We start from the raw sequence: 20,564 nt of genomic DNA, 5'->3' as shown, positions 1-20,564 counted from the left end.
CCGAGAGCTGTGAAGGATCTGTATTTGGTAGTATTCATCCACCTCTTCAGAAGACTATTTGGATGGAAACCTGCAGGGGAGGAGTATGCAAGGTGCAAGTGTTTGCTGTTATCACAAAAGGAGGAAATAGTTTGTGTCCAACAGAAGGAAACTGTAAGTCACGTTACACAAGATGTAAATCAGATGATAGATTTTTACTTTCAGACTTTTAATTTCTCCTTTTACCTTCCTTCCCAGGAACTTGAGATGCAAGCTCGGGCACATGGACTGTCCCTTGTTCCATCCACAGGCCTTTGCTCCCCTGATATGGTCAACAGGGTCATCAAACAAGAACCCGTGCTGGACAACTGCAACCAAGACCTCATGCCGCACCACACAGACCTGTCTTGCACTACCACCCTTGATCTCACTGATGGAACCATCACCTTCAGTGACAACCTCGGAAATGTGACTGAACCAACTGGCACTTACAGTGTTCCTGCAAAAATGGGATCCAAACTGGAAGATATCTTGATGGACGATACCCTCTCCCCTGTAGGAGTAACTGACCCACTGCTTTCCTCTGTGTCTCCCGGAGCATCGAAAACGAGTAGCAGGCGGAGCAGCGTGAGCATGGAGGACACTGATCATGCTTGTTAGCAAATACTTGGCACACCTTTCATAAACTGCTTTGGTTCTTGATCAGTAGATTAAATATTTTGCCTTTTGTAGAATTTTTTGATTTTTTTTTTGTTTGTTTCTTGTGCTTCATCAGTAGCCCAGTGTGTGCGTGTGTGTATATATTATATATAGAGGATTTTTTTTAGAATTTTTTTGTGAAGAAACTTGTATATTCTATTTTAAAACTACCAATGCCTCCAACTATATTGTACAGCAGATGTACAGTATCTGTGAACTGGATTCAACGAGAACTTTGAACTGGTCAAATCTACTCAAAGCAATAGAATTACAAATGAAGAGTCTGCTTCTATTCGGGAGAAGAGGGGGGGGAAAGGGGAATCACGTAGAATTGTAAATGCAACCTACTTACATGGAGACAAAATGTGAAGTTACAGAATGTAAAGATACCAAAAAAGAAGTCCAATTTGTAATTGTATTGATTTAATAGTGCTGCCTTAAAGATACAGTGTCTCTCCAACTTTGATCCTTATAGACAAGCGTTTAGGGAAGAAGAAAAAGCAAACCACTCCGAATACAATAACAAAAGTGTTAAGAAATCCTCTTTGTGTTGATGGTGATATAGAAATCTCTTGCTGAAAATGAAATAGAAATCGCAGGGAGATGTGAGTCTCTTCCTCAGAGTGCTCTTTGATTTTACTCTGAGCTGATTTGGGTTTTCCTTTTGATCACGGTACGATTTTCTTTTAGCCTTCAGTTTTGTTTTGTCACAGGCATTGATGACTTGCCTCCAATAAACCAAGAAAGGAGCACTATAGGTTGGTATGCACTCTTTGGACGTTAATAACGGATAGGTTTTAACAGCTGGGCACATTACGTTGTACATATCTACTTGGCTTTATTTTTTTTTAATGGCATTGTACAGTTTATTCTGATTTGCATGGGTTCCTCAGTTACCTTCAGCCTTTCGTTTTAAATATATTTGTATTTCCTTTGTCAGAATTGGCCTCTTAATATTGCAGCGTTTCTTTCTGACATTTAAAAAACTCATTGGAAGTTTTCTGCGTTCTTTGTAAACACTTGAAAGGAAGCTTTTAATGCAGGGTTCTGTGTTTTAAGAGAGATTTTGAGAATATTTTGTATATTACAGTCTCACTTTGAAGATGTTTTTAAACACGTTTAAGGTAGAGTTCAAATGTAGGTTAGGTAATAAAACGACTTGTAGAGAAACTGAACTTACATATTTATTTTTAGTGATACAGAAGAAGTAGTGATATGCTTGGAAACTTAACTATGTAGTAGATATACCCGTCATAGTAATTTGTGTTTTATCTCAGCACTGATGCTGACATAAAAACAAAAAAACACAAAAAAAGAGTAAATTACTGTATCTGCAAATAACTGTTACTTGATAACAATGTTATTAATTTTTAACATGCAACAATGTTGTAAAAGTAGTTTGGTGCATTATCTACTCAAGTGTAGTCCTATGCAATAACGGTAGTTATACTTGTATTATATCAAGCCTAGATGTTTTACAGAGATGACATATGGTGTTATGAGCTAGACTGGTTGAATGGATTTCTCAATAGCAGCCTACAATTGACTTGCAAGTGGCAGGCAAGCATATCTCATTCAGAATGAAGTGCCTTAAACTCTAGTTGTAGTCTTCCCCAACTAGCACTGACTGAAGTGTGACGTAGAAGAGAGCAAAGGGTGGTGTTTGTAGGAGGCTGAAGTGTGGCATGGTGCCTACGTGTAGAAAACAAGAGCTTCCCGTTCTCCTTTGTGCTACACTGGAAATGATGGAGAATAAAAAAGAAAACTAAAGTGACACAGCAGAACAGTTAATGACTTGAGCGCCAGTTTGGCAGGCTCTGCAAGGAAACCGTGGTCACGACGGTTGCAGTGTTCAGAACTTCAATGTGAATCGACAGCGATGGGGCAGCCCTGGGAGTTCTGTGGCTGTGCTGGGGCTTGCTGAGCTCTCAGGTGAGCATTTTCCCTACAGAGGCATCCTTGGAGTGCCTGGCCCCATGACTCCTGGCGCTGGCGGCAGTGCTCGTGGGGCTCGGGAGGGCTGCAGCTTTCTGTGATAATAGTGCTTTGGGGTCCACAAGTGTTGCTCTGTCCCTGCATTAGCCTGGGTGCAACTGCAGGGTTGTGGCTTTTTTGAAGGAGGAGCTGGAGTTATGTGACAATGATGCCACACCACAGACAGATTTGGGGAACTGTGTCTTTCCTTTAATGGGTGATGCTCTGGCCCAGGGAGGATGTGCTGCATCCATCTGGGTACTTAGGGCAGGAGGTGCTCTGTTTCTGCAGCTCCAGGCTGAGCGTGCAGGTATGAGCTTCTGGTGTTGCTGTTTGCTGATGGTGACAGGTGAAGAAGATCAAGGCTGTGACATGACATGCTTGTGGCTGTAAAGCAAGGCTGCATTACCTTTCCTGTTAAAATGGGGCAGTTCTGCAGCATTATGCAGTGAAATCGGGGTGTAGAAACTGTAAACCACTGAGTATATCAGATGAGGCTTTTAGTTTGATATCTATGCTGGTCATTCAGAAACTGAAGTCTAAGCTGTGGTATATAAATGCTCTTCATGCTCACATGAAGCCACTGGTACTCAGCAGCAGCCCTGATATCTGAGTGTTGGCTCTGTGCTGCGTGGAGGTGAGTAAGGACTCCAAGCTGTTGTATCGAGAGCTGTGTTTCTTGCTAGAAGTGACAGCAACTGCAGCAGTGGGGCCACGTGTTCTCTGTTGCTCTGGGGTAACACACAACTCAGCTGTGACAGTTGTTCCCCCAACCCATTCCTGTAGGCCACAGCCCTCTGAGTTTTCTCACTTTTGAGTGGAGACGTGTTCCTTGTGCAGTGGGGACATCTCCAGGAGATGCAGACTTCTTGGGTACTTGGCGATGTTATTCCCCATTTGTGCACTGTGGGACATGTGTGACCGTGATATTTTACAGGGGATCCTGAACAGAGGGCAGGGACAGCAATTTAGAGGCAGGGATGGCATTAATGAGATGGAGCTGGATGGACAGTCGTCGTTGCCGCTCTGCCTCTCTGATGACATTGTTGTGTGTGACACTGGGCCCCAAGGGATGGGGTGCCGACCAGTTCTCACTTTGCCAAAGCCATGCAACCAAGAGGAATGTGCAGAGCACCGTGGAGTTCTTCCTTTCTGCTTTTGGCCTAGAAAGCAATATTTAACTCTTAACGACCTGCAAAAGCAAAAAAGGTACGCAAGGAAAGCACAAAGCACAAAATAATGCACTTACGTTTATATTTGTTTGACATAAAATGCACTGGGGGGGAAGCTGATGTTGATAAGAGTATAAATACCTATATTTCTTGAAAAAGTGACATTAATTACTGCCTCTTGCTATAATGCTTGGTACTGTAATGTTGATATTCATCTGCTGTTGACTGCAGCAATAATTTGTGTATGGTCCATAGCACTGTAAATTATGGATCAATATTAATGTATCCAATGAAATAATTTGAACTGTTGTTCTTGATAGATGGATTAAAGCATTTGGTTTTTCACATACGTGTGTGTAAGCCACTCGTTTTGTGTCTAAGTGAACCTTGCTGATTCCTTTGTGTGTTGGAAGTCCCAGCCGTCTCCATGGCCTGGCGGTGAGTGTCTCTGTGTGCGTGTTGTCACCCTGCACCTCTGGCTGCACCGGGGCTGTCCAGTTGTGTGTGTATTGCTGTAGCACCAGGGGCTGGAGCTATGGAACAGATCCCACTTGGGAAAGACATGTTAGAAAGCAGCGTTTAACTCCAAAACTCTTGTCTACCAGATTGACCCAAAATTGCAGCCAAGTGTAAAGAACAAAACATGGACACAGGTCATTCTGTCTGTCCCCTTCACTGGGCTCTTGCCTCATACCCCATGGGGCTGTCTGCCCAGACCACCACCACCAGCTGCCACGTGCCAGGCGTTGGCTTGGCAAGCCTTTGGGGCACCCACAGCTCTCCCACTATCACTGCTGCTGGGGCACGTCTCCTGCTGCAGTCCTGCACAGCCTGCCTGCTGCTCACCCCCAAAACCTCCTGGGTCATGCCTGGAGCTACAGCCAGCACTGGTGAGGAGATGACATTTGTTTCGTCCTCCACCCCCATCACTTTACTGTCTCAGGTGTTGCTCTCATCCATTCCTGTCCTGTTCCTCCACAGGCTGTGCTCACACCGTGCAGTCCTCACCTTTGTGGACATTGCTGTAGCAGCAGGTATAGTTAATGTGTTGTCTCAGGGCTTTCCAGTCCAAAATAATTATAACAAAATGAACAGAACTTTTGAAATTGGCCTCTTAATAGACAATGGATTTTCGAGGTATACAAAATGCTTGTTAATTCAATTAACTTAATTTGCAAACAGATCGATCCATCTGAGTTTGCTAGGAAGAAGCAGAAAAGCACTGCACGCTCTTTGCAGAGGGTATTTGAGTTAGAGGCTGTGAGCGCTTCCTGCAGGCTTTGCAGGGCTGTCCCTTTAGATGTTCAGTGCGCTGTCAGCACATGGCAGTGCAGTTCTGCAGCAGTCAGTTTGGTTGTCAGAAACACAGGATGCTGTTTCTAGGTTAAGTTGTAGTAGTTTGGTGTATTTTGGCTCTCATGGGATCAACTCGGTCAGTGCTGTGTTTTGGGAGCACGTTTCTTGCTGGTGGTGGGAGCAGCTCTGCTAACTGTGTGCCATTTGTGGCTGGATTGCAGGACCACAAGAGGAGTAGGAAGAAAAGTTGGATGGGGTAAGAGCTGTAAGAAATCGGTCTATTCTGGTGAAAGATGGCAGCTGTGCTTCTTAGAAACCTTTTATTTCCTTTGGCCAAGCCTGAAAAATCCTGTACAGGGGATGACAACGGATGATGGATGGATGAGGTTGTCAACACAGGTAGGGCCTGGCTTGCAGCTGTTGGGCAGTGGGATGCTGAGCTGCAGGGCTGGACCATGCAGTGCTGCATCCTTATGTCATGCTTTCCTCCCAAGGGACTGCCTGGTGTCTCTGCTGTCCTATTTGGATGGAGCACTGGACATTCATTAAAGCAATGGGAACAGTGGGTGTGCAGTTTTAATGAGGGCAGATTCTTTCAGTGGGCTCAGAGCTCAATAACGATGCTGGCTGCCCCTCAGTGCCTGCAGGACCACAGCATCTTCTGCAGCTGCTGCTGTGCTCAGAGATATTTGCTCAGCCGGTTTAAATACATTTAGTCAGAATCTTTCTGCATTTGTTCCAGACGCCTGGCCTGATCCCTGCTCTACATAGGGTACATTGAACAGTGCTGATAGTCACAAGTAATAACCATTCGACTGTTGGTCACTAACAAGCATCAGAACCCTGAGAGCAGCTGAGAAGCAGTTTGCAGAGCAGACAGATGTGACAGAAGTCGCTTCAGAACTTGCACGTAGTTAAGGATCCCAAAGGCTCTCCCACCACCGATGCAATGTTGTGCAAACAGCTCTATGAAGAACTTGCATTGGGCAGAGTGCAGCTGGATCCTGCATGGCTTTCCGCACCTTGGAGCAACTCACCATGGAAGGTAATGGGGAAATAGCAGTGTTTCTAGGTTTAATATCGATAGGTCAATTTGAAAAGCAGGAATTAAAGATGAATAAATGAAAAAATATATATATTCATACTAGATATGAACACACACAAACACATTCCATACAATGAGGTGTATTTTAAAAGTCCCTGCTTTATTAGCAGTTTTTTCTGCCTCCTTCCCCTGATCTTTCAGTGACAAGCCTGGCAGAGGCACTCTTTATCAGATGCTGAAGCAATTTAGTTGCTGTCACATGCCTTTCTTGATCTACACGTATTAGTCACACAGCCTTTTTATGTTCTTTAGCATATTTTAGTATGTAATTAAAAACGTGGCTGTCTGCTGCCAAGCAACCAAGCATGTCAGAGGTTGATTGTATTCTGTCACCTGCAGCAGGAGGAGGATCAAATCATAATCGGCGTTGTTTTTTCAGTCTTAATTGTGCTCCAGCTCCTGTGATGTGTTGTTACACACACAAGCTCCTGAGGACCTGTGTGTGGTGACAGCAGGCAGTGACCTGCAGACATGTCCCCATCACCAACATCAAACAGCTCTGAGGTGCTGGGCTTCTGATGGGCGTGTAAGTTGTGGCCCTTTGGGTTCCTTCCTGTTGGGCTGTGCAAAGTGGCTACTTGGCCTCTTGTGGGGCTGAAGTGCCTTTGGGCCTCTAAATATTCACAACGAGTAATTAAGTGGGTGTTCATCTATCAGTCTCTTGAGCACACAATGGATACACACACGTGTGTTCCGTGCAGCAATGGAATCATTATTCTAAAAGTTGTCTGGTATTAATAGCTTTTATTGCTTCAGCAAAACAGAATCCAGTACATCAGCACAAACTGATAGGACAGAAGGAAAGAAACAAACAATAATGTGTAAATAATTCAGAGGCTGTTTGTGGATTGTGATCCTTCTGATTCAACCTCCAGGGAGAGGGATGACATTGCCTTTATGTTTCCTGCAATCAGCATGTGATACATTGCCTGTCCTGTGCCTGCCAGGACCCTTGATGTGGCACTGAAGCTGCTCGGAGGTGACAATCTCACTGGGTGTCCCCTGACTTCTCTTGGCTACACCTATTGACTGTGAGACCCAATTGGCAGCAGTGGGACAGTGCTGGACAAGGCCATGGATTAACTAATGAAGGGAACAAGTGCCACTTCCCTGCAAAGGAGACACAAAGCTGCTAAGAACTACAGTATGGGCATTGTTTGTTTCAGTTGTGAGTGATCCCCCTGTGAGCACAACACAACTCTAACGAGTTCCCTTCCCACTACAGCAATCTCGATAGGCAAACTAAGCTGATGTCCTTGCTTCAGGCAGCACAGAGGCTTTCATAATCCTGCAGGAATTCATGCTGCTGTATTCATTCTGCCCTAAATTCAGCCCTGCCCGCCCACCCACGATGCTGAGCAGCTCTGGGAGGGGGCAGGATGCTGGGCACAGCTATGCAGCACTCACAGGGCAGCTGTCCCCTCTTCCATCACTGTCCTGCAGTCCTTAACCCACAGCTTATAGGCACCTTTCAGCGTCTCCTCACTGGTGTCGTTGAATATCTCTGTAAAACAAAGACTGGAGTTAGCTGGGTGTCCAGGAAAGCTTCTTCTGCTTGTGCACAATAATTCACTAGGAGGAGGGCAGCCACACTGAGCGGTTCATGAGAGCCTGATTTCTTGTTGAGTGCACAGAGGCTGAGGTTGGTCCAATGCATTGCTTCTGCATTAAGATTTTTTAATGTCTTATAGGCATCACCTGAGATGCTGAGCAGATCTTTTGCTTTCCAGAATTAGTTCCAGACACACTACATTCCTTTCAGCAAGGACAATTTAATAACTATTTTCAAGTGTAATGAAGGATATTTTTCCTTGTATGACTCTGGTTTGTCTGTCCCAGGTTGTTTAGGTTGTTGGATTGCAAAGCAAAGCAGTCAGTGACCATCCAACTCCTGGTTCCACACCCAAACTCTAAGGCTGAGAGAGATGTCCCAGCACTCCCTGAACTCCTGCAGCTTGGAGCCATGCCTACCTTTCCCTAACGCCCAACCAGAGAGCAGAGATCAGCGCCTGCCCTTGTGAGGGAGCAGTAGGCTGCCATGATGCCTCCCACTCAGATGTGACCCACTGGGTCTTGTCCCATTCTTGGGACTCATGCAGGAGGGCTCAGCCTCCCAGCAGGATTGCTGAGATGCTAAGGAAGCACCACGAACACCTCCATTGTGCTCTTCAGCACATCCCCATGCTTTGTACCTGCAACGCCGAGGCCGGTGGGCAGCGGCATGCGGGGCTGCCCCCCTCCATGCCGCAAGCGCTCCCTCAGTGCTGCCTGGATAAGGGCCCAGCTGCAGGCAGCGTGCCACACGGGCAGCTCCAGGCCCCGCATGCACTGGATGATCTGGTCCTTCTCATCCTTGGTGATCAATCCCCTTGTGTGGGCCACGTATGTCATGAAAGCCATATCAATGGTCACGGCTTCTCCGTGCATCAGTGATGGCAAAACCCTCTGAAACAGAGCAAAGGGAGGGTGGGAGAAATGGGTTGGGTTGCCTAATATACAAATAACTATTTCTTAAAGAACTCATGAAAATTAATTCAGCTCTGAACTGTAGTAGCATGGGTATGCTGGGGGTTAGTATCTTGTGATTTATGGTTTGCAGAGGATGGTCTCTCTTACATGTGATTAATGGCATGTTATATCTCCCACAGGGATCCAGGATCCAATTCTCCTCCTGTTCAAATTACTGATGAAATGCACAATAGGATGGAGAGAAGAGCTCTGAATTTTGCATAAGGTCTGATTCTCCCCACTCATTTCTTAGTGGCATTTTCCCCCCAGCAATATGGGCTGCGGTCTCCATGCCTTTGCACTCCTATAGTTAGTGCTGGTGGTTTCTAATGGCTCCACTGAAATCTGGTCATCTCTGTGCCTTGGTAAATGCTTGGCAAGAGAGCAATAGCAACTTCCTGAATAGGAAACACAGCTGGACTGTGGGGGAAACAGGGCAGCAAAATGCATCCTCCGAGCCAGCAGGACCTGGCCAGCAGGCTGGGTGCACTGGGTGCTCTTCAGTTGTTTGTTCAGTTATTGTGTTTGGCTGAGCAACTTTCACGCCAAGTTTTCATGTTGCTGTCTGAATATGACCTTTTTTTTTGTTAGATGAGGTAATGCAGCACGAAGCCTGTCACTCACCATTTCAAGCTCTGGGCTTATAAGGTGACCAAAATCCACCAGTCTGTCCAAGTCATCCTCCCAAAGGTTGGGAGCCAGCTCCTCCAGCATGGTTTCAATGGCAATCCTGGTGGTCTGCAGTGCAGCATCCCCACGGTTGGCAGAGCCACTGTAAGATTGGAACTTGGTGTCCAGCAGGTATTTTCCATGGCTCTTGAGCAGGTCAAACAGCCCTTTGTGCTTCATGAGTGCCATCTGGATTAGAGAACAGAAGAGGTAATCATAAACAACTACACAGTCCTTGTACATGCTGCCGACAACAGTGTTTCAATAGGGTGATGTACAATTGTGCTGTGTGTTAGCAAAGAAATACCCGTGCAATTGGAACAAGGGCAGATTCTACACTTTGTGGAAGAGAAGCTGGGAAAGTGCTGCAATGAACAGAATATGAGGGTTCAGAAAGGATATCTAATACATTTGAACATCTCGAACTCACTTTATCAGAAGTTTTCCAAGTTCTTCAGGCATAAAACCATTTACGGTGCACTTCCCAGGTAATTTTAGAAGTAGAATTTGTCTCACAGGAGATTGATTGACCCCACTCATCACACTCCTGGAGGTAGGTGCGAATGATCTTGCAGATTATTAATCCCCAGTCTAATGAGCCTCAAATTGTCTGCGAGCAATTTATTTAAATGTGCTACAGATCAGTCTCTTTCTTCCCCGGTTGTGCCTCCTGTCTATGTCAGGTTTGGAGTTTGGAAGTTTGTTTGCATTGTGTATAAGGGAAAAAAAATAGCAAATTTACTGTCTGTAACCATACAGATACATATAGCTATATAGATATGTAGATATACAGATATGTAAATATACTATATAGGTATACATACAGTTACAAGTGCCATTGCAGCCTTGGTGGCCCACTTTATAGTCCACGAGTCTGCCTAAATAACACTGTAGATGCTGATAAATATCTTACCATTATTTCAGGTTTAAAAGCTGCAGTTGCAGGAGTTCATACCTTTAAGATCTCCCCAAGGCCATTGGAGATGTGTCGCCGGGGAATGCTCTGTATGAAGGACCTATCCAGGAAGCTAGCTACTGGGGGGGTGTAGCCCCCAAGCTTGTTCTTGCACTGGAGGAAGTTCACTCCATTCTTTGCTCCCACACTGGCATCAACATAGGAGAGGAGTGTGGTTGGGACACGGATGTAAGGAGTGCGTCTTCTATAGAGAGAGGCAGCTAACCCCACAATGTCCAGGCAAACACCTCCTCCAATGGCAATGATGGGCTCTGTTCGCCTGTCAATGCTGAACTTCTGGACTTCTTGCAAGATGTTCAAGACCAGGTCCATGGATTTCGTTTCTTCTGTGGTTGGCAGGGCGAGGATTTTGTGCTGCACATTGTTCTCTTCAAAGTAACGCCGGACTTTGGAGCCATAAAGTTCATCCACAACTTCATCTATGACAATAAAACGCCTCAGCCTCCTTTTGCCATTAGTGGTTAGCTCGAGTTGCTGGGTGTCAGTGGTATGACCCCAGAGAAGAGTAGTGTTAGATGGATCCAGAATGTTGTGTGTTTCTACCACTTTGTAGCAGAAATAGATGGGAGCTTCGATTGTCCAGGAAATCCCACCTTCAGAGACACATTCACCTCTGGCAAGAATGAGAAAACATAGATTGCAATCATTATATTCCTCTTTTGTACCCTGCATGTCTGAACTGGTTTAAGGAGGTAGCCAAAAGTGGAGAATGTGTGGCATCTCTGCCTGTGCACTGGAAAACTGTGGGGCTGCAAGATGGATAAACCCCATCATGTCTTAGTGAAAAGTCAGATGGATGAAATTCCACGTGACAATGACCAAACAGAACCATAAGGGTTGAAGAAATAAGTCATTTCCTTTCCAGTTCTCATTTGTCAACAAAACAGCAGAAAACCCCAGACCAATAATTTCAGCTTCCCAGAAGGAAAAGAAGTGATTCTCAATGTTTTTCAAAGGTTTTATCAAGAAAACCTTGTCTTCCTAGTAGATTTTGATGGTAAGTGTTGACTTACACCCATCTACCTTCACACAACCAAACACAGACCTCCATGGAAAGCAGTGTCTCTACAACGTATTTGTAAGAGTGAATGGATGTTCCTCAAAACAAATATGATAGAAATAGGAAGTGCTCCCAGACAGGGAAAGAAAGTGACTTGAAAGTTGGGGAAAATTTCTGTACTGAAGTTTTGAGAGATACATAAAAGCTTCTGAAGTTAGCAGGCATATCTACCTAAAGCTGCAAAGAGCACAGCCCCGCAACCTATCTGTCACTTCTGCTGTTGTGGAGGGAAGAACAGGAGGCTTCTTCGGTTTGTTGCAAATTAGGAAAGGAGATAATAATAGCAAGAAAAGGACAAAATGAAACCATGACGTGTATTTTATGAGGCTCTTCATCTGCAGCTGGAGAAAAATTGAAAGTTTGTTTTCCAAATGAATGGATGGCTCATTGGATAAGCTGGTTTCTCTACATGCCTGATTTCTTCCCACATGCCTGAGCTTCCTCTTACAGATCTCAGGAGAACTTCTCTGCTTTCTTTGTCACCAAACTCTCTGAATCTGGCTCTAAGTGTTAAAGAAAAGCAATGTAAATTTACACCTTCCAAGCAATTCTTCTGGCCTTTTAAAATACAGTATTACTGAAAGTATTATTGGGCACATTTTCATGCACAAATGTATGTCTTCAGTTTGTAATTTTACTGCACCTGCATTCATCTCCAGAATGTGACCCTTAGGAAACATGACCACTTTGGATGTTAGCTGGTGGGACTGGCTTTGGATGGCACAACCAACACCCACCACAGCCCCTAATCCATATGAAAACAGCAGAGAATTTGCAGCTGAACATCCCTTTGCTGAATGATCGCTCAACTGAGGTGCATCCCACTAGGGACACAACACGCTTTGCACAGCCAGAGCCATCCAGCCCTATCATTGATGTACTGGGAGCAACGTGAGCTCCTATACTTACATTTTTGCTTCGGAAAGAATTATCTCATCCTCGATATTGGAAAGGGTTTCTCCCTTCTTGACCCGGTACCACGTGCTCTTGACTCGCACCAGTTGGAAGTCTGTTTGCTGGGGCTCCTCGGGAGCTGCAGCCGCAGCCATCGGCACAAAACCCTCTTCTGACACAGGCATGTTTCTAGGAAAGCCAAATCTCTGCTAGGAGATCTCATGTAGCTTGGTGACTTTGAAGTGCTTTTTAAAGTCTCCAGGTGACCAGACGTTGGAAGGGGAGGTGGCACAGACAGCAATTACAAAACAAAGGTTATCTAAGCTGAGATGTGAGTTAGGAGTGTTAGGAGCATCTGAAGACACGTGCAGGCTCTGGGATGGCGTTGTATAATCAGCTAGTTTTATAATGCCTAAGGAGTACACGGGAGAGCGTGGATTAATATCTAACATGATGCCCTACAGCAAATTTGATGTTACGAAAACAAATTCTGTGATCCTCAGTGCTGTTGAGGAACTTGCTTTTTTTTGCATGGAGACTCTGGGGCTCTGATCTGCTCTTATTGGGGGAGATGGGAGTGGGAGCACAGGGATGGGTTTGACGCTGGCTGCTTTGAGCTCTCATTCCCAGCTTTGCATTAAGCAATGAAAAGAGCTTTTTTAGTTGTTGTTTTCAGATGCAACTGTAGGTTCCAAAAAGCAATCAGAGGCTGTTTGATCCCTGAAGGGCTGTCTGGGGGATGAGCAGAGTTTTGATTCATTTGCCCAGCTTCCCTGGGACTTTAATGCACTGAAGTTTCCCTTCAAAGGGAAAAATTAGCAGTGTGGTCTGAGTGACAGAACCTTCTCCTGGTCTGCTGGGCTCTCAGGCTGCAGTTTTCACCCAGCTGTGTTAAGGGGATGCCAGATCTCCTCCTAAGATGATGGGCAGAACCTGCTGCCCTGACCCAAAGGCACAGGGGTGCTGTGGGGAGGGCTCCAGGGGATGGGTCCCTGATGTGATTTCACCAGCAGGTCCTGGAGTTACAGACCCAGGAAAACTGATACCAGGTGTAAAAGCAAAGGCTGGGAAATATTGTTCTTCAAAAGCCTGCTGAGCAAGAGCTAGGTCTTGTTGCTTTCAAGGCTTAATAGCAGCCAAACTCATCAAGGAACCTAGATTTATATCAAATTTCATTTTGGGAAAGAGCTGCAAGAACAAGCTCCCCTAAAGCCATAGCTGCTGCTCCATGGAGGGGGTACCACCTAACATGGAGCACTTTCTGCTGGCTCTATCTGCAGATGGAAAAGCACTTCACGGAGGGGATAAGCTGTTACCCCCATTTTATAGAATAGGAGAACAGAGTCCACCAGAAGAGAAGCACTGTGCTCAAAGTCACCTCCAAAGCTAGTGGAGGGAGGAATAGGTGGCTCTTAGCCTTCTTATCAAATACTCCTCTGAAATTTTAACTCCCAATCCATACACAATTTGCATCTCTTTCTACAGGGGCTGCAGGTTTAATGCAGTTTGTTGTTTACTAAATTATAAACTGAAATAATCTTAGGCTTGCAAGGAGATCTGCCCTCTACATCTTGTTTATTTGTTTTGATTAATAGCAATCTACTGAGTGTTGGAACTTCTTTTATTTGCTTTTCTTTTACTCTTTTGTCCTGAGCATTCACTTATTTTCCATTTATATTTTCTTAATGTATTTAGGGGGCATCCAAATGACTTGTATTTCATTTCAGAAGGTGACAAGCATATTTTCCAATGTTCATCTGTTTGTTGCAGCCAAAGGCCACCACCTCCTTGTGCTGCCCCAGATGCAGCAACTTTGGCCCATAGGACGAACTTGGATGTGATTTGTGCTTCTCCCAGGCAAGAGATGCACAGGGTGCTGTGTGGGGTAGCCTCCCCTATGGGCCACTTGTAAATAAGCAGGGGTTGAAAGTCCTGGGGTATCTGCAGCTCCACACCTGATGGCTTAGCTGGGACATATCTATGCTATGTAACCAGAAGGTTATGAAATTGCTGATTACCTCCTTAAGAACCAGAAGCTTCCCCAGGTCCGGATGTGAACATCGCTGTTACGTAAAGCACGGGCACTGGAAGTTGCCTTTTTTTTCCCCTTCTTCAGTGTCAGTTGCTGTTGGATCTCTGCTGGCCGGGAGCAGCCCAACTCAGGGCAGTGCTATATTGCAACAAGAAGCTCAACTGCTCACCAGGAACCTCAGCACTGTCACGTTGAGAGGCAAGAAGCAACATGCAGCATCCTGCAGGTAACCTCCCTGCTCGGGGCTTGCAGCCCTCCGTGCATGCTTTAGGCTTTAGCTGCTTGTGTTTGCAAACAGGTGACTAAGATGGTCCATGGGCATTTTCTGGTTTCTCCAGCAGAGAGCAGGGAGATTTTCACCTAACAGGCAACGCTGGCATGAGTGCCACGTGACAGCCAGGGTGACAGTTGGGCTGAGCATACAAAAGGGCTTTGGTGTCTTGAGTGAGAAGAAGGGCTCAGGAGTCTGGGTGGGTTCCTCCAGGAGAGGAGGTATGCCAGGAGGGGTGCAATGGGATGTGTCAGACCTGGCTCCTGGGCTACCTCCCAGGCTCTGCGAACAGGAACAGAGAAGGGAAGGGAATGTGTGGGGACAAGTGTTTAGAGCTGAGCAGAGGAGGAGGAGCTGCTTGAGCCTGAAGTGGGGGAAAAAGGGCTGAACTGGGAGAAAGGAGTGAGGAAATGGGAGAATAGTGAATGGAAGAGCAGACATTGCAGTGCCAAGAGGAAATCTGGCTGTAATTTTGGATGGATTGGGATGCTTGTTTTATACCAGTATGTTTTCTGCCACCTTTGCCTTTGTTCTAGCTCTGGTAGCTGAGTATGCTGGGCATGGCACATGCAGTGAGATATTTGCTGACTCTTTTGGTCATTTTCTAAAACCAACAACTGTTCATGGGGACTTGGGCTGCTCTGAACACGAACTTTGTTCTCTCACAGCGGGATCTGAAGCCCATTGAAGCTGTCAAAAAGCTCCCCTAGACTGCCTCAGGCTTTGGAATAGGCTGTTAGTGTGTATGGCTTCCCACTGCCACACAGCATCCTTTGTAATGTACAAAAATAAAGGTATACTTTGCACATCCTCTGCCAGTGATTCCTGAGAATCCCTGCTGTAAGCACTCTCACTGTAGTCATACACTAAGGGAAAGTGGTGAGTGTTGCAATAAGCTTTATTGATGCCTGAGGTGAACTGGTAAATACGACAGCTGGAATTGCTTGGGAAGATTACATGAGGCTTCTATGTCCAAGGTTTTATCAGATTTGCTGGTGTTCAGTGCCATGTAGCTCCTGCCAAAGGCACCTGGGGGTGCTTGTTGCAGCTCCATTGTTCCACATGGCTGGGAGCAGAGCTCTTCCCAAGTTGACACTGAGGACAATCAATGTGAAGACTGGAAGGATGGCTCCAAATGAGAAATACTCAGTCTCACATCTCTGGATGCAGCATCTTTGCTTGGCTTTTATCAAATTCAGACTCTTTTTTTGCATGCTTGTAGCCACTCCATGCCTTTTACTGGGCAACTCCCTGCAAACAGTACAACACCCTCCTCTTTTCTGGCTGAGGTCCTGCCATTCAAGTAAACACCATATAAACCCATCCTGAAAAGGTTTGGTTTCACCTGTAAAGTAGATTTTTGTTGGTTTTCCCTATATTCATGAAAAAGATGATGCACAGTTATGTTGGAAAGATGTCTGCGCATAGATAGAACCGTGGGTAAGAAACTAGGCAATATAATGTAGTGCTTATGATGGTACAGCTGTAAAGCTACACACTAAAACAGGAGGACTTTCCCTGGAGTTACTCAGGAAAAAAGCAGTTGCATAAATTTTCCTTCACCTCATTGCTCAGGGCCCTAAAAGCAACCAGCCCCATGCTCTGCTCCAGCTTGTCAGGCCCTTGCATAAACGAAGGCAATTCTGACCTCTGCTGTTGGCCCTAAGCATCACCAGGGCTGGGAAAAGAGAGAGAGAGAGAAAAAAAAGCAGTACGTCTTGAAAAGATTGTATAATCCTTGGTGAGGAGTTGATTTTGGCATGTATTGCATGTTGCTGCTGTCTGGGAGCGCTTCGTGATGTTTGCAGTTGGTGTTATAACACAGGTTACAAAACAGCTGGAGGTAAATTTTTTTCCCCCTCCCTGAGTGACAGGGCATCCTTGTCTGTTACTCATCCAGGGGTGAAACACGTTGATTGCTGAAATCCGACATGGATTATAAACACGTGTTTTTTCCGCTAAATTAGCGGAAAGCCTCGGAGTGCTTGGCAGGGAGCTGATGGAGAAGGCAGCTTTCTGACACCCGGCATCTTGCAGACACATGGCGGGAGCCTGAAGGTGATGAAAATGTTGCAGAAAGACACTGTGTTGTCAAACAGCACATAGATGGGCTGGGGCTTTTGCTGAAGTCAGCAAACTAGTAAGGTTTGGGAAAGGAGTGTTTACTTCTATAGTGACCATTAATTTAGAAAATGTTGAAAGAGGAGTGAGATGCCCCTGATGGTGAGATTCCAACATGAGCTGTAAATCAGGGTCTGCTGTATCTACCCAAAATCTGCTTTGCTTCTGTGTCAGGGTGGGCTGCTGCCAGGAGTGTGGTGCTGTGTAGATGACCTCCAAGTCTTCTCCATTACAGCAGTTCCCATGTAAAATGAAAATGTGTTATTTATTTTCCTTGTCTGCATTCCTATTCTTTGTAATTGGGTAATGAAAATAAGTTGTCCCAGAAGACAGCATTGTTGTCCTCTTACCTTGCTCTGAGAAGCAGATCTTTGGGGAGGTTCAGACCTTTCCCCATTACCAAAGATGTGAAGCAGGAGACACTCAATGTTGTAACGTCCTTAATGAGAAGACCTGACAATCCTCATGTCTCTGGTTGGAAACATGGAGTTTGCTCTATGGATCTGCCTCAGATTTTCCCCTTGAAACCCTCAGACAGAGAAGATATTAAAAAAATAAAACGACATTCATCTGGCCAGAAGCTAACACCAGATCATCAGCAAGGTGCCAACAGCAGTTAGGACACCAGTGAGACCCAATGTCTCAATCCAGGGTGGCATTTTGGGTAGATAGTAAAGAAACAGAGAAGAGAGAAGTCAGAGGCACGTGTTATGGATAGTCCCACAGCTGCTGGGCTGGTCCTGGACAGTCCTGCAGAGTAGATGTGTCCTTGATGGCGGCTCTGGCCTGCATCGCTTTGTTTTCAGCAGCTTTTCTGCCACAGAGAATAAAATCCTGCCAGGGGCAATTTCTCCACCCCGGGTGTGCTCGCAGCTGGTTTGCCATGTGCCTCAGAGCTGCTCTCAGCAGTGCTTTCATAACCCCACACGTGCTCTGACACTTGAGGAGTGGGGGAATTTTTCAGAACCGCGTCTCACTGTGTTGTCACAGCTCACCAGGAGGCAAAGAGAAGTGAATGAGAAGTATGTATTCTTTTCAGTTTGAGAAACTTTACGTGGCTGTTTCCATAGTCATTCAAAAACTTGCATTATATATGATTTTTGGTCTAAATATCTGCTGATTTGAACATTGATTGTTCTTTCTTTCCTTTTCCATTTCAGAAACCCCAATGGGAAGCATTGCAGAGAATCTTCTTAAAGCCCAAGAAATAGCCCTCAATGATTCTCGTGTACCTGAACAACTCAAGAATTACGTACAGAAAGCCCTTGTTGTTGCCCTTGGACTGGACCCTTACCTGGTTGCAATGGCAACTTCAAAGAGGTACAGATCTCCTTTTATAACCTTGTGCTTTTCTTCTCTGATTGTCTAAGTATGTTTCTAGATTCTCTGCTCAAAATGTGCCGTAAATGTGGAGAGTAGAGGAAAGAAGTAGAATGAGAGCTGACTGTGTCTGAATATAATGTGACACTTGCACGGACATGTGTGTCTGAGCACAACCATGGCCTTGAGGAGAGGAGGTGAGAACAAGAAGTCTAGCTCTAAATTGAGTGAGCTATTTTACCTGATTGCTGCTAAATGTGGCAGTGTCTGTATTGCACCATATACTTGGAAAAATAAGCAAGCCAGCCTCCAGAAAGGGATGTCTGAAAATCCCAAGGAAACCCTGGATTAAACCAGTGCTGGGATAAAGAAAAAATGAAGAAAAACTGCGTCACAATCTCTGATCCCCCCCCTATAATAACAGTCTTCATATGCAGCTTTTATCTCCAGCGCTCAACAAACACTAATTAATCTGCTAACTAAATAACTCTGCTAACTAAACTAATTAATTAAGCTAATTTAAAGTATCATTAATTCAGAAGTCCAACTGAAACCCTCATTATTCTTTTTTCTTCTCTATTTTTTTTCAGTATATTACCCAGCCATGTGGGGTCTGCTGAACAATTCCCGTTTATCAGTGTACATTTTGATATGTGGAAAAAGCCAGTTCTGTCTTAAATTGACAATGTGTAAACTGTTCCAGGCTGTAGATTATGGGAACACTGAGCGTTTGTTCTGTTGCTGAAATAATAGCTGATAGTTGTTTGACTTACGCTTGCTGTATGGTAATAGCTATACATTATCTTATTAAAGTTGTTAAAGCATTTGTGAGGGGCAGAAAAGAGGTTATATGAAATGTTCTACTCTTTAGGACTTGGATTATCTGAGTGTGGCTGACACGGGTTATGAATTCTTTCTCATTTTACTGGTGAGTGGTGGGAGGAGAAGAGGGAGGGATAAAAAAGCTCAAATGACTCTAAATTCTGGCCTGCAGAAGTATCATCAGCCATTTCTGGTGGATGCTTTCTTCAGACACGGTAATCTAATCTGTCTTTAGGCTATGGACTTTTTCCAGTCACCTGTTTATTTCCCTCTGCAACGGGCAATATCTCACTATATCCACATTTCCCTCAGATGGGGGTTCTGTGAAATAGTGTCTGGAGGGGCCCTGTTTTCTCAGCAGTTTGGGAGGAAAAGATTTTTCTTCTCTCTTGCAAAAAAACAAACAAACAAACAAAAAACAACAACAACAAAATATCTAAAATTCTACTTCTCTTACCCCATTCTGCAATGAAATCTTCTTTTCAACTGGAAAACGAACATGCCACCAAATGAAAACTGTCCTTGGAAACTGGAGCAGTTTAGTCTGAAACAGATTGATTGGTACCAGTGGGAAAGATTTGGGTTTGAACCCAATGATCTTCTTGGAGTGTATTCTTCCTTGGACCCACAGCCCCCTCTTCCCAACCCAACACAGAAAGACCAGGAGTCATGGCCAGGCTGCTATTGCTTATTACACACACAGGGTCCCGCTAGGACTGTAATTCAGTGCTATTTGTGATATCTCTGTGCTGCTTTTGCATACTCATATGCATAGGCACTTTTTGTCCAGGAGTTTCCTCTTTGTTGCTTTTATTCTCTGTGAGATGTTCAGATTTTGGTTGCCACCATTACACTGAAATATTTTCCTTTATCCAGGAAAGTGTCACCTGCCCGTGGCTCAGGGGATGCTGGAGGAACCAAAGCCAGAATTAAGCCACTCCAAGAGGACACTTCTGGCTCTTTGAATGGCAAGTTGATTGATCAAAATGATAGAATGGCTCTCGATCAGTGTAAACAAAGTTCCTCATATTCTAGCCTGTTTTGAGTCGGGATGGGATGAATGACATGGAAAAGTTCAGAAAATTTGGAAAATTTCTTAAAAAGAGAAAGAGGATCTTCCTGCTGGTGCCAACCTTCCTTTTGTATGAATGTTGCCCTTCCCCTACTCTATGCCTTTGTGCTCATTCATATATACTGATGCATATGCTCATGAGCGCTCTTTGTCCTCTCTGCTTCATGACGCTGTCCCCACTCCTTACAGAGCAGCAAGGAGATGGTCGTCCTCACTGCAGGGAGGGGGAAGCCTTAGTTTTGCTTTGGTGGTGCCTTCTAGGGTGTTATGTGCTTTAGTGAAGGTGGTCTGTGACGAAGCACTTCACCTTTTCAAGTAGCGATACTCAGGCTTGGATTCCCATACAAAGCTTATTACACTAAATCTATTCCTAGATTCATTCTTCCCAGATGTTCCCATCTTTTGAGTAATACATCATCACAGTGAAGTACTCTTATAATGTATTACACTAATACATTGTTCGAAGGACACCATTGATGATAAATTTCTTAAATGATGGTGCTGTCTGGGGATAATGACTCTAAGAGCAAATGCAAGGTAATGTAGTGATTTTTTTTTTAACCGGGTTCCAGAAAGAATATGGAGACATCTTAA

At 44.9% G+C, this 20,564-nt stretch overlaps 3 protein-coding genes across 4 annotated transcripts in view; 2 read left to right on the top strand and 1 right to left on the bottom strand.

Moving 5' to 3' along the window:
- Positions 1-4,172, top strand: part of MITF (melanocyte inducing transcription factor) — an 86,929-nt gene extending 82,757 nt beyond the window's left edge. Inside the window, exon 9 of one of the 2 annotated variants that reach the window (XM_072347282.1) lies at positions 238-4,172. In XM_072347282.1, the coding sequence (XP_072203383.1) occupies positions 238-639 (402 nt within the window). In that variant the 3' untranslated portion in view covers positions 640-4,172. The remainder of the gene's footprint in view (positions 1-237) is intronic. The other variant, XM_072347283.1, reaches the window with a different exon arrangement.
- Positions 4,173-7,628: 3,456 nt separating this feature from the next.
- LOC140257889 (2-epi-5-epi-valiolone synthase-like) lies at positions 7,629-12,633 on the bottom strand (the record flags this gene model as incomplete). Its single annotated transcript, XM_072347568.1, is given in 6 exon segments — positions 7,629-7,729; positions 8,418-8,670; positions 9,358-9,591; positions 10,358-10,991; positions 12,348-12,528; positions 12,531-12,633. Coding segments are annotated over 6 exon segments (1,506 nt in total), but the record flags the coding sequence as incomplete, so codon positions are not given.
- Positions 12,634-14,678: 2,045 nt separating this feature from the next.
- LOC140257888 (uncharacterized) overlaps positions 14,679-20,564 on the top strand; it is a 29,952-nt gene continuing 24,066 nt past the window's right edge. The window contains exons 1-3 of the mRNA XM_072347567.1: positions 14,679-14,856; positions 17,917-18,076; positions 19,775-19,908. Coding sequence (XP_072203668.1) covers positions 14,679-14,856; positions 17,917-18,076; positions 19,775-19,908 — 472 coding nt within the window. The remainder of the gene's footprint in view (positions 14,857-17,916; positions 18,077-19,774; positions 19,909-20,564) is intronic.

The sequence above is a fragment of the Excalfactoria chinensis genome, chromosome 12, assembly GCF_039878825.1.
Source record: "Excalfactoria chinensis isolate bCotChi1 chromosome 12, bCotChi1.hap2, whole genome shotgun sequence".
Taxonomy (NCBI): Eukaryota; Metazoa; Chordata; class Aves; order Galliformes; family Phasianidae; genus Excalfactoria; species Excalfactoria chinensis.
This window is presented reverse-complemented; position numbering and strand designations above follow the sequence as displayed.